This window comes from Phasianus colchicus, chromosome 1, assembly GCF_987193195.1.
Source record: "Phasianus colchicus chromosome 1, bPhaCol1.hap1.1, whole genome shotgun sequence".
NCBI classification, from domain to species: Eukaryota; Metazoa; Chordata; class Aves; order Galliformes; family Phasianidae; genus Phasianus; species Phasianus colchicus.
The window spans coordinates 69,416,690-69,429,515 of NC_143436.1; the positions used below are offsets into that span (position 1 = coordinate 69,416,690).

Genomic DNA, 12,826 nt, shown 5'->3' on the forward strand with positions numbered 1-12,826 from the left:
TGGTGAAATTCTAGATTATAACAAAAAGGTTTAGGTGTTCACAGACAGCAAACGTACTAGAAAACACTACTGCCAGAACATTCAATATTGTTGCAATATTTAGGAATATTAGCGTAGCAGTAACTTAATTATTCAAAGTTCAAGATCACAATTGCTTTCATGGGTATTTTTCAAATATCAGAGTCAAGAGAGCCTGTGAAACATTGCTCTCCAAAACATACACAGCATCTATCACCAAATAGTACTGGGAAAGCAGAGCAGAACTAAGATCAAACACATAAAAACCAACAGCAGCAATAGCCTGAAGTTATTTTAATTTTTTCCAAAGCAGATGTAATTCTGCAGGAAAGAAAAAAGTACCTGCTTTGCCAATGTTTTAGGAACTATTACATTTTCTTGGTTATAAACAGAAGTTTTCACTTAGTAAATTTAAATCAGGGCACTCTCAAGCAAAATGGCTCAGTTATGAGTCCAAGTGGAATTGTGTGCCTAAGAAAAACAGTTTCATTCCACATTTAGCTATTATTTGGGTAATTCTGAATTATCATTTTAGAAAGTCATTCACATTCAGGAAGAATTTTGAGACTCACAGAAGGATGAGAAGATGAACGAGTTTAATTCAACAACCAACTGTCTAAGATTTTCTTTCAGGGTTTAATCTTCATAACAGAACACACAGTTATCCTAATACGTTTAGAAAGCAAAGAATTAAGTAGAGTCAATCTATACCTTGGAAGAAGCATGGGACGCAAAAAAGTCCTCTTCTTTGTGTTGAGGTGATGCAGGTGGCATTCCACATCCATCTATCCACAGCTACAAGTGTTTAGAGAGAGGATCAAGGTAAAGAAGGAGGAGAAGGAGATTATTAATTTTACAAGACAAATGCATTAATGTATTCTGAAAAATGCACTTATCTTAAAACTATGTTTTTATCAGGTTAAAAATTTAGTGATTTTTTTTTCCTAAGTATTTCACCCTTGCAAATTTATTTGAGTATATTGCATTCCTTGTCTAGATTCCATGGCTGTGATATCTTCCTTCCCAGTAACCATTTTCTTCCTAGCCAAATACTCAATATAAGCTCTGCTGCAGTAATATTATCAATATTTAATATCACTAGAGCTTTAGAATCAAGTTTTTTTTATATACTCATGTAAGAATAAAAAAACCTCTAAGAAAATACCATGGTCTGGTACTTTGATGAATTATCCCACTTGGTCTAGAGCTCCAAAACCTCTACTACACTTGCAGAAAGCTTTTGCAAGATGCTAACAGTTCTCAGGGTAGGCTGCAGAACCCTAAGTGCCTCAGGTCATTCTTGGAACCCTGCAAGACAATACTTGAACTTGTGTTCTACATTCCAAGTTTAGAAGGTTCTTCCTAATGCATGCAAAAGACATCATACTGAAAATAGTGACCATATTCAAAAAGGTTATGAAATACACAACAAGCTTACCTCATCATTAAATAATCAACTGAACCAGTAAATTAGTGATTTTTTTTTAATGGGACCAGTACAAAGACTAATTACTGAATGACACTTCAAAATAGATAGCATATCATCACTTAAGCTTGTAGTATATTCAGAAATATATTTACTATTTTTGTAATATAAGAAATAAATTATTAATACCAAATTTTTGGATGAAATCTGTAACTGAAGACAACCACAGTTCTTTAAAGTGTCACTTGGGAAGCTTTGTGCCAACTTATACGCAAATAGTATATTAAGTTTACTTACATTTGTTTTATATCTAAAGCTATTAAGTAAAAAAATTCTCTGAAATTAGTGATATAAACCATGTTAAATACAATATCCATAACATAGAATTATTATAACTCACTAAATTTGATGCTGTATTATGCAGAAACTAGGAAAAAAAGAAAAAAAGCAAGAAAACTGTATTGTGTTTTGTTTCATTTCTTTTTTTTCTTTTTTTTCTTTTTCTTTTTTTAATTCCCACTCATCTGATCAACTTCAAATGAATTAGTCATGGACTTGAACACACTGAATTAAACAATCAAAGCATTCATTCTGTGTACACAAAACAGAACTGTTGTGTCAAACTTACTTAACACCTCAGCAAACTCATATGCTGCATAGTTCACTAACAACTTCTTCCTGTCAGCAATCTAACTTCAAGGCTTTGACAGCATGCTTGAACTGCATCAGCACTTTTAACAGAACACTACGCTCAAGACACATCATTTGTGAATTTTTCAAGTATAATTTTTGTAGAAAAATGTACCTATTCAAATCAAAACCCTGTAAAAATCACAACTATCTTATCGATAGCTATTGGCACTTCTATGTTTTTACCATGCTGTACTTCTAAGTAATAATTCAGTTCCAGAACAGCAAAGGTAATCACAATACATAACTAATGGAGAAGAGCTGTGATATTTATTGCGCAGCAGTGCAATTTTGCAGTACATCTGTGAAACAAAGTAGTTCCCATTTTGAAGAATACCTGAAGTTTCCACCTACAATTCTTGGAAGTTACTCTAAATGATACAATTAACATTTGAGTAACCCAGAAGTGATTCTGAAATACCAGGTTGAGCTCTACCCTCAATATCTACCGCAAATTATTTACTCCACTTCTTGCCTCCTCAAAACAATGTGTAGCAGTACCTCCAAAATAATTATCTTTCACAGTGTAAATTAGAAACTTTAAATGACTCTAGTGGTTAAGGAACGGGAAGTGTTTCAGAAATCTAAACGACAAAAGACATACATTACTTACATCAGTACCATGCTTTCTTGTTGCTTGTGTTGCAAGAGATTTAATCTTCTCCTTGTAAAGCTGAGCAGCTCGACTGTTATACTTTGCGTTGGTGTCATTTGTTGTGCATCCATGTTGATGAAAAAAAGCAGACTATCAAGCAAAACATAAAAAATGCTATAAGAAATAAATTTCAAAACAAACGGCACTTTCTAAATCTTCTAAACTATGCAGTCTATGTAAATCTCCAAAATAAGAAGAAAACTCCATTATGGCAACATATGAACACATAAAACAACAAAAACCAAAAGCATTATTGGGATGTTCTAGAATTATACACAATTCCAATCATATAGAATGATTCCTACCTCCGAATCTAACAACTGAAGAAAGGAAGAGGTAACTGACTGCCAACAGCTGTGCTTCAAAAGATGTTTCTGATATTCTAAAAGGCATTGCTTGGCTTCATGTCAAACATGCTAGGGAGAGCAATGCATGTTCAACATGTTTTACATGGGCAGAGAGCGACAGGACAAGGGGGACTGGCTTTAAACTGAAAGGGTAGATTTAGGTGAGATGTTAGGAGGAAATTCTTTAGTCAGAGGGCAGTGAGGCCCTGGCACAAGTGCCTGCAGAAGCTGTGCTGCCCCATCCCTGGAGGCATTCAGGGCCAGGTGAGGTGGGGCCCTGGGCAGCCTCAGTTGGTGGGGAGCAGCCCTGCCTGCAGCAGGGGCCTGGAACTGGATAAGCATTTCTTCCAAGCCAAGTCATTCTATGATGCTATGATTCAATAGCATCAAAATGAATATAAAGAAGTAATCTTCCTTAAAAAAAAAGAAAAAAGAAAAAAAAGAACCCCCCCCCCCCAAACCTCCACATTTCTGTGTATGTACCTATAGATACGCACTCTCTTTTTATGTGCTTATTTGCATACAAATACAAATTTTGTTTGCAAGATCAAAACATGGAAAAGCTAGGTATGTTTTTTTAGAACCTAGAACTAACTAGCAAATTACATCATATGTTCTTGCACAAAAGAACGTATCAGACCATTACAGTAAAACACAGTAAACAAGTTTCTGATAGGGTCAGCAAATCCAGATAACTGAAGGTTATAATGTCAAATGTAAAACCAGTACACAAATAGCACACTCTGTAAAAAATTAAGCCAGCCAACTTCTGTAACTACAATAAAAACAGTTGTAGATGTCACCCTGCCACAAAGATTGTGTATTTCCGCTTATAAATTCATTTACACTTCTGAAGTTGACTTTCAGAGCTTTTCATTGTAGGCCCCAATTGCCATCGCTGAAGATATTTATTCTGAAGACGAAAGGAACTTGCAACACCACATTTCCTAGCAACCTCAAAGAGAGCTAGGAAATAGTTAGGAAGTTCACAACTGCTGCTATCCAAGATTCAGTGTCATCAGGCAATTATAAAATACAAATAGCAGATGTTAATCTGGCAGTACTTCTAAGCAGTAGTTAGTAAAAATAGAATTTGACTTAACTGGAACAAAAAAAGAAACTGGTTTTTTAACTAAATTAAAGCGAAAATTTCAACTTTACTTTTTAAATGTTCAGGTAGTTCACTAAACTGGTCTTTAAATTTTCAGCCATTTATCTTTATTTCTCAGGAAATCCAAAACAGGCCATTATGAATTTGAGGTATATAAAGAGTGAATGTGCTTCTATTTGGCCTCTTGGTACAATGCGTGATAGGAAACAGTGACATCCAAGCAGAATGAAGAAGAAACCACATAACATTAAATGATGTTTACTGTTAATCCTCTGGGAATGTGCTTTCTGAAATTAACTGCAGTTCTTTTTCTAACTCAGCACTCTTTTTTCCAATTGCCTCAAAATCTTTGGCTAAAAAAAATCCCTCTTCTGATTAGTCAAAACTATGATGTTTATGTACCAGGTGATATAAAAGAAACTTGACAAATTCATATATCTGCAGTATAAAAAAAAAGTATAACTTAAGAAAGGAGAGAGAGAGAAAAGGAGGGTGAAAACACCACTTCATTTCAGAGGAAGCTGCACAGCTGTTCAGATCTGCACACCAGAAACAGTCACTTGCCAAGTACCAAATTTAAAGAATTTAAAGACTGGAAAATGCAGAAGTGGAAGATTAATAATAATTATCCTCACTTCACCGTTCTTTGCAAGGAAATAGAAAAAAAACTAGAACTCTCTTTTTGAGAAAAACGCAGCAGTTGGCATAACTTTAACTTACAAAAATATTGTGAAATAAACTTATTTCTAAGTACATGAAAAATGAAACCAAAAGTAACAGCTAATATGAATTGGCCAAAACAAAAACACTGCTACTTCCTCTCTGACAGTGTTGTGTGCCTTATCCTGATTTCAACTGTACCAAAGTCATACCTTGATTTATGAGAGACTTTCAACATTGACATGGTCTTTGGCACGGCATCATTATAAGCCCCATAAGGAAATACAGCCTTATGGGGCTTATACAGTACAGGAAAACACTTGTTAACTAGGTTTACAAGCAGATGGAAAGCCATCTTTCAGCAGTTATCGATGTTTCACTGTTAAATTAGATGTATTGACAATGTATCAACAGTAGTTTCCAAGCCTAACAATGCACAGGATACATACAGCATTTGCATTTCCTCCAACTTGCATGCACCTCAGTTGAAACCAAGACCAACTGGAATCCAGTTCTGTAGATCTGAAGAAAGGGAAACATGTTTAGTGTTATCTCCACAGCCATTTAAAATCTACCTTTTTCAATGTAAAGAGTCTCTCACACCAATTATTTTTTAGGGAAGTGTGAGGTAGTGACTATTTGCTCAGGGACATGATTTAGTGGAGGGTTGTTAGAGTTAGGATAGCATGGTTAGGTTGTGGTTGGACTTGATGATCTTCAAGGTCTTTTCCAACCTGAGCAATTCTGTGATTCTGTAATTTTATTAGAAGAATTCTAATCATTATAGTACTATGATCATCAGGAATGGATTCTTGAAAGACCTTTTGTAACATTCTTATATATGGTGACAAAGCAACAGAGAAAGAATACTGATTTTAGCTGAGGGAAAACGCTTGCTTTTAAGTGCAATCCATTCTTAAATGCATTGTTCTCATGTGCTTCAAACAGTATCTTCCATTTCAAATATTTCAAATGCCTACCAGATATAACTCAGGTGAGGGTACTCACCTGAAATCAGAGAACCTCAGTAAAACAGCAACCACTGGCTGAGCCACCAAAGGGGGTAGCACTTTACACAAAAACTCTCTCGTCCTCCCCCCGGTACGAGCACTATGGCAACATAATGAACTACTTCAGGAAGCAAAACAGGCAAAAAAAAGGCTATGTAGGTCTCTTAACTGGCTTGCGAGGGCATCAGATTATCATTATGATCAACACACTGTCTCACTGCTGAAGAGAATAAAGTGCTATCTGCCTCAGTCTTGATTTGGAGACAATGATAAAGCGCTTCAAAATGCTTACTCCCTTCTTTGTTTTCATCATCTTCAGTGCAGAAACAAATCTGTCAACAAAGGTGTGCTACTGACACAATAAGCAGGTAATGGGAAAGTGTGCATGGTATTGAACCCTACCTATTTACCTAGTTCCCAAGTAGCCATCAGTTAAAACAAGCCAATACAAACATTAAAACCGTTTGAAGGAGAAGAAAAGAATGGGCTCCTCCCTCTGATCAGGCATCCAAAGAAAAAAAAAACATTAGAAGCCAGAATATAAATCTTTCTATTGTTGTTGTAGAAAGATAGCAACCACTTACCGAATGAAAGTCAAGTGCACGCCAAGTGATCGGTGCGTCCCTGAACAATCAATACAAAGAAAGACTCCATATGTTATGCTTGCCCAGCTAGGGTTTTTCGATCCACAGTCAAAACATACCTTAAAGAAAATGAAGATCATTAACTTGACTTATGCATGATTTCTTCTCATAGCTGCATTATGGGCCATTCTAACATCCTTGCAGCGATCGGAACTTAATTCAACCTTAATGCGTGTGTCAACACAACGACTTCATACAACCCTGATTTTATACAGAGAAGCTGCACAATCTGCCTGAGCTTGAAGAAAGCATACCACTAAGCCTAAGACTCTGCCAGTTGTTCCCATGTGTACTATGTATTACTTGTGTGCTGCTGAACCAACCATTTGGCTGTCTGCAACAAGACCGGTTAAAGAGTTGACGTGTCCAAAATTACATCATAGCCAAAGCTAAGACTTTCCCACCACATTAGATTCCTAACACTCAGCCAAAGCTACAAGAGGTATCTGCTTCTATACCTCATATACTTTGTATACACAGCCCTCAAGTCCTACTTTGGTTATTCTGACATCTGTGCCTCTTTGGTCAAGGAAAGAGAGAACAAAAAAAATTACCTGGTATGAATCAATTTTCAAATGCAAGGAAGACTGCAAATTTAAACAGGAACAGTTACACGGTTACTCCTACTTAATGTTACATGCATACACCTCTTCCTGTACAGAAATACTTCATTAGTTGATCAATGTTTTTTCAGTGGGAGTTGTAAAGGCTGCAAAGGACTAATTCCACAGGAAAAGCACCCACTTACTGGGCATCTTGAGCAGCCCAGTAAGTTTCTATTAAGAAATGAACTCCACAGGGACAAGTTTTTTCACCTAAACTGATGGAGTTTCATTCTGCAACCTTATTCTTCAAAACCAAGGTGAGGGGAAAAGAAAAAACCACAACAACTCTCCCTGCTAGGAACTCCATTAGTGTGACTAAATAGAGAATTTTTCTTACATACCCTGCCAAACTACAGGAAAGGAAGGAGTGCAGGAAGCGTATCTGGATCCCACAATTGCACATGGAAATGGGGTCATTCACTGACATAAGCAGAGAGAAGAAATGAGAGAAAAGCTATAGAAAATGAGTGATAAAAGGAGGAGCTAGAGAGAGTCCCTGAAGTAAGCACAGGGGGAAGAATGATATACAGGAAGTTGGGGGGAAAAAAAAGAAGAATGAGTTCCTTAAAAAAAGCTAGCTTCACCTTCATTTTAAATAGTTTGTTTTCAAGCTATTCCTTCCCAGGGCAAAAGGAGGGAGATGACTGAATTAGAAGCGGTTTCTGATGGAGACCAAAGCTAGCACAATAGCCCTGCTTCTATCACAGGAGAGCAAAGCAGACCCTGAGCAGTGGTCTGGCAGAAATTCCCAAGAACAGAAATGGGAAAAGAGAATCCTGAGCATTGGCTCAGTGTGGTTAAAAATGTGGTTAAAAAATAATCCCATGATTAGAAAAGTTCTGTTGGTGACATCCCTAAAGATTCCTCAGTACGATTATAAGCTCTTCTTAATTTTAGTGTCTGAAAAAAGTTGATTGCATCAGCTTGGAAGGCAGCTGTCACAGAGCAGTACAGCTCTCTGTCTTCAGTGGCCCAAGTTTCTATCAGCTCTGAACCAGACTGTCATGAAAATGACTCACAGAGATAAAACCATATCTTTAAGGATTGCGATGCAAGTAGGAATAACACCTGGTTTCTTTAAGAACTGTCAGTTCCATCATGTTATGCAACAGATAGTTACATTTCAGTAAGTCAACTGATGAAGGAGTGTACTTAACTCACACTCATGTTGCTGAGCTACCTCAATTTCTGAAGTGCTTCCCAACACATAAATTCTAAGGAGAACTGAAAATAAAGTCAGAGATTTCAGACCAGCCTATGAAATGGTCTCTGTTTTAAGACCGGAGACAGTGTGCTTCCTGTACTGACTGAGGTACAACTAAGGTCTCAAAGTCATTATAAAAATCAGCTTGAAGGATACACTTCAATAGTCTGTTGCTTTTTAAGTACACTTGTAATATATTTGCCTATTTTGTTTTGAGCCATTCTGGGACGGTCCAGATTCAGTAACAATCACTTAAGGCAAAAGCCATAACCAGGATGGTTGTACCAAAACAAACACAGATTTCGGGATAACCTACAGCAAGAAGTCATTGTATTGTACAGCATCCACCTTGCACAGAGCTGGAAGTTAGCAAACCCCTTACCTATGGTGGTGAACAAATTCACAGTGCCCACAGCCATTGGACATGGAAACATACAGACAAAAGGCCTACAGAAATGCTAGCTTTGGGACTCCAGGAGGGCTGGCTCAGCACCCAGCCTAAGGCCAGGGCTATGAAGCATGTGTCAGCTGTGCAAGGCCCCAGTGCTGAGCTGTGCAGGAGGAGTTTGTCATTGGGCAAAGGTGAGCTGTGTGCCACAGCTGCTCTTACTCACCCACTGCCGCATTCAGATACGTGCCCTTTTCTTGCATCAGCAATAATAACTGCGCTTGTTGATGCGACTGGAAACCAACACTACAAACTGGCTCAGAGCAAAGGTAGGTCCAACTCACATTGCAGCTACAACACCAGCAATGCTGAGGTAAGGCAGGGAGCAGGAACATTTGCCAACAGAACAGCACCAGGCTGCCATTTGGGGAGAGGGAGAGTCTTAATAATGACATAAGGGACCACCAGATACACAAAACACAACACACGCTGTAATAACAGAACTGAAAAACTGAGAAACCACCACCACAATGCACCTACTTGGTTTGCAGCCAGTTCACATTCTTGAGTTGGGCCTCTAAGTGGTGCCAAGGATGCTATTCTCACCGGGGGAAGGGAAAGAGCCAGAAAAAGGAAAAAAAAGCCATCTACTGCAGGGAGATGTGGCAGAACAAGAGTCTGTACATAACAGCACTAAAACAAGTCCTCCAACCAGGCAAGCTCCGCAAACATCTTAACCAACCATACCAATCAACCAGAGGGTTGTTAGAGTTAGAGTAGAATGGTTAGGTCATGGTTAGACTTTTTTCCAACCTGAGTGATTCTATGACTCATGATTCTATGCAGCTTCATGGCTGAAAATAATTTAATATGTTCGAAATACATCCTATGTGACAATTGTAACATGTTTGTTAAATGCTGTCAGCCAACTCTGTATTATGTAGTGCATAAAAACAAAACAACAACTCTGAAAAGCTATTTCTCATGCCATACAAAGTAAAAGAAACCAGACACCAAGCTACAGGTAGGTTAATTTCAGGATCACTATTCAAATTCCAATCAAAACATGCTATAATATTTAAACTAAAACTGCACGTGTACTTAAGGGAGAATCATTTTGCCCAGGCCAGCATGTGCTTGGAAACTTTGCAGAGCACCCAGGAGTGTACACACACACACACACACACACACACACACCTATCCATAGCAGGCAGTCAGGGCCCCACAGCTGTACGGAAAGCACCTGTGCTTCCCAAACTGTATACATACACAACACAGCTGAAGGACGCTACTAAACTTTTAAGACGAAACGTTTCCAATATTCCAAAGCACTTCTTTCTCAGGTGCTGTAGGAAGGGCAGACAAAAGGGGCAGGCTGAGAACAGAACAAGAAAAGATCAAAGCAGCATGCAGTCAAACATGAGGAGGTGTGGTTCTGGGCAGCCTGGTCTAATGGTTGGTGACCCTGCACGTAGAAGGGGGTTGAAACTAAATGATCATTGTGGTCCTTTTCAACCCAGGCCATTCTATGATTCTCTGAGGTGAGCTGATGGCCACAGCACCTTTTGCTCAAGAAAGCTCTTCCCACCTGGGCGCAGGAAAGCTGCCAGATGTGCGCTGCTGAATCTCCTCATAGTCTTTCTTTCCTACCTTCACAGGGCTCTATCATGGAGTTACTGTCATCTGACTGCACACAAATGAGAGCTTTGGAGCAAACCTGGTGTGAACGGGAGCAGACGTGGCCCCGTCCAGCTCTGCCAGCACTGTACTGACTCCCTTCGTGGTATCAGCAAGGCAGCCAGGTGAGCCCGACATGCCCGAGCAACCCCTCAGCAGAGGGCAGCGGGCTCCGCACGGAGCTGTGCGCCCTGCCGGCAACAGGCAGCAGCGGGCCTGCGTGGCTCCAGCGCAGCAACAGCGTGATGGGAGCGTTGCAACACCGCTCCACCTCTCGGGCCAGGAGCTCAGGAACCGGAGCTAGGAAAGCGGGTCAGGAGCTAGAACTAGGAAAGCGTAAGGGGAGACCTGAAGAAGGGGATCTTTCCTCGCTTTAGAAACTAACTCAACCGGCGACTGTCCCTTTTCTTTAGCCCCCGTGCTGTGCGGAGGCAGGCAAAGCCCCACTCACTGCCTGTACCCTGCACGGGAGCCCGGCCGGCCCCGACACCCTCACGGCCGCACGTACCACGCAATAGCACGGCCACGACACCGCAGCTCAAGTCCTCGCCGGCTGAGCTAAAGGCAACACCCACGTTTGTCACCAAGGAAGCGACCGTGTGTGTTTGATGGAGAAACACCCGCCGTGCCTTCGCTAACCCGGGGCGCGCTGCTGCCCCCCAGCCGCTCCAGTCACCGAAAGCGCCGGGTGGCGCCGGGTCCCCGCCCGCAGCCGTGCCATGTATCCGGACGGCCGCCCCGTCCGGCCCAGTCCCGCCGAGACACGCGCCCCGCCCCGCCCCCCGCCAGTGCGACGTGTCACAGCGGCGGAGCGCGGCCCCGACCGCGCCGAGTCCCGGCGCCCTCACCTTGTTGGTGGGCACGGAGCGGAGCCGCTTGAAGATGGCGCTGATGTCCTGCTTGCTGGGCTCGCACATGGCGGCAGGCGGAGGAGAGGCGTGAGGGTCGCCGAGCGAAGCCGCCGCCGCCGTCTGTTTCGCTGTCCGGGCCGCGCCGCCGCCGAACGCCCCGCCCCTCCTGCCGGGCGGCCACGCAGCGGGCGCGCGCGCAGGGCCGCCCGGCGGGGCGCGGCTTCCAGCCGCCGGCGTGGCGCGAGGGGGCGCCGGTTGCCATGGGGACGCGCGACCGCGCCGCGTCAGCGCCTGGTGGCGGGAGGCGCGCGGGCTGAACGGCGGGCAGGGGCGGTGCTCGGCTGCGTGAGGAGAGAAAATGTGGGAGAGCGACAGCAGGTCCGATTGCTGCTGGTTTGGAAAGAAGAGAAGTGGGACAGGTTGTTACATCTGTGAACGGAACGGACGCGGCGCGTTGGTTTCAAGCACTGTGAATAAACGTGAGGAAACGGTCACTTCCTCTGGGCGCTCACGTTGAAGTACGCAACCAGGGACAAATCTTGGCATCTCAGTACTGTTGTTCGTCAGAGGCCCCCGAGGCCTCTGTATCCCATCCTCCCCTCGCTCTCATCATGCGCAGGTACCCAGACATGAAACAGGGTTAGGACAAATTTTCCTAGCATCTTCTTTTATAATAGTCTAGGTTCAGGCGATTTCTGCAGAGTGGCTGCTCTAACCTGTTGAAAATAGGGCCATAAATAAGTTATCTAGGGCCCAAAACATCCACCGCCAGGCCTTACATGGAAATCTATGTTAGGTCCTGGCCTTCACCCTTCATAGGTATCCATACGTCCTGCACATGTTCACAACCAGATTTGCTTGCCAAATCCCATTGGGCTGTGTGAGGATTGCCTACAGCTGCTGGCCTCTCAGGGAGAAAGAGTTGCCAAGAAATTTCCATGAAAGAAAGTCTATTACATCAGCTTCGTAACTACTGAAAGAAAAACAAAGGGAAGATAAAAAAAAGGCAGGAGAGGTATTATCTTGCCTGCTAAGTGGAAAAATCAACACTGGAAAAACGAAGTTAATCTGAAGACTAAACCATGTGGCACAGTCCCAGGAAAGGACAGTCCTTGTTACTGTCCCACACTCTCCTCAGCTACACCACCACTTCCCCAAGCAACGCTGCTCAAAGGCAGCTAGCTCCAGCCACTGCAGCAGCCCTGCTAAACCGGAGTGCACAAGCAATAACACCGTGGGCTGTTGGTTCTTATTTCAAAACGGACTCTTATTTCAGGAAGTGGTTCATCTCTGCCCCAGTGTCAGAATGTCAAAAACCTGCTAGTTATACAGAGCCACTTTGCGCACACTGCACAAGACTCCACCCTTGACAGTATTCACCAACACACACCGTGCTGTCTCTGTCTCACACAGTACCTCTATCCCAAGGCCGTACTTTGCCATTCAGATAAGTGGGTGTGCAAACTAGACACACCTGTTGCAGCCTGCAAGCTCAGCTGATTGCCAGCAGGTGAGCTCTACATAAGATGCAAGAAAAGCA

At 42.2% G+C, this 12,826-nt stretch overlaps 1 protein-coding gene across 3 annotated transcripts in view; it reads right to left on the minus strand.

The window, feature by feature from the left end:
* Positions 1–11,462, minus strand: part of ARFGAP3 (ARF GTPase activating protein 3) — a 32,806-nt gene extending 21,344 nt beyond the window's left edge. Inside the window, exons 1-5 of one of the 3 annotated variants that reach the window (XM_031597198.2) lie at positions 11,284–11,462; positions 6,502–6,620; positions 5,357–5,429; positions 2,748–2,879; positions 730–813 (exon numbers count right to left, since the gene is read on the minus strand). In XM_031597198.2, coding sequence (XP_031453058.1) covers positions 730–813; positions 2,748–2,879; positions 5,357–5,429; positions 6,502–6,620; positions 11,284–11,352 — 477 coding nt within the window. In that variant the 5' untranslated portion in view covers positions 11,353–11,462. Of the gene's footprint in view, positions 1–729; positions 814–2,747; positions 2,880–5,356; positions 5,430–6,501; positions 6,621–10,943; positions 11,082–11,283 lie in introns of those variants that run through there. The other 2 variants (XM_031597200.2, XM_090146911.1) reach the window with 2 other exon arrangements.
* Positions 11,463–12,826: the final 1,364 nt, after the last annotated feature.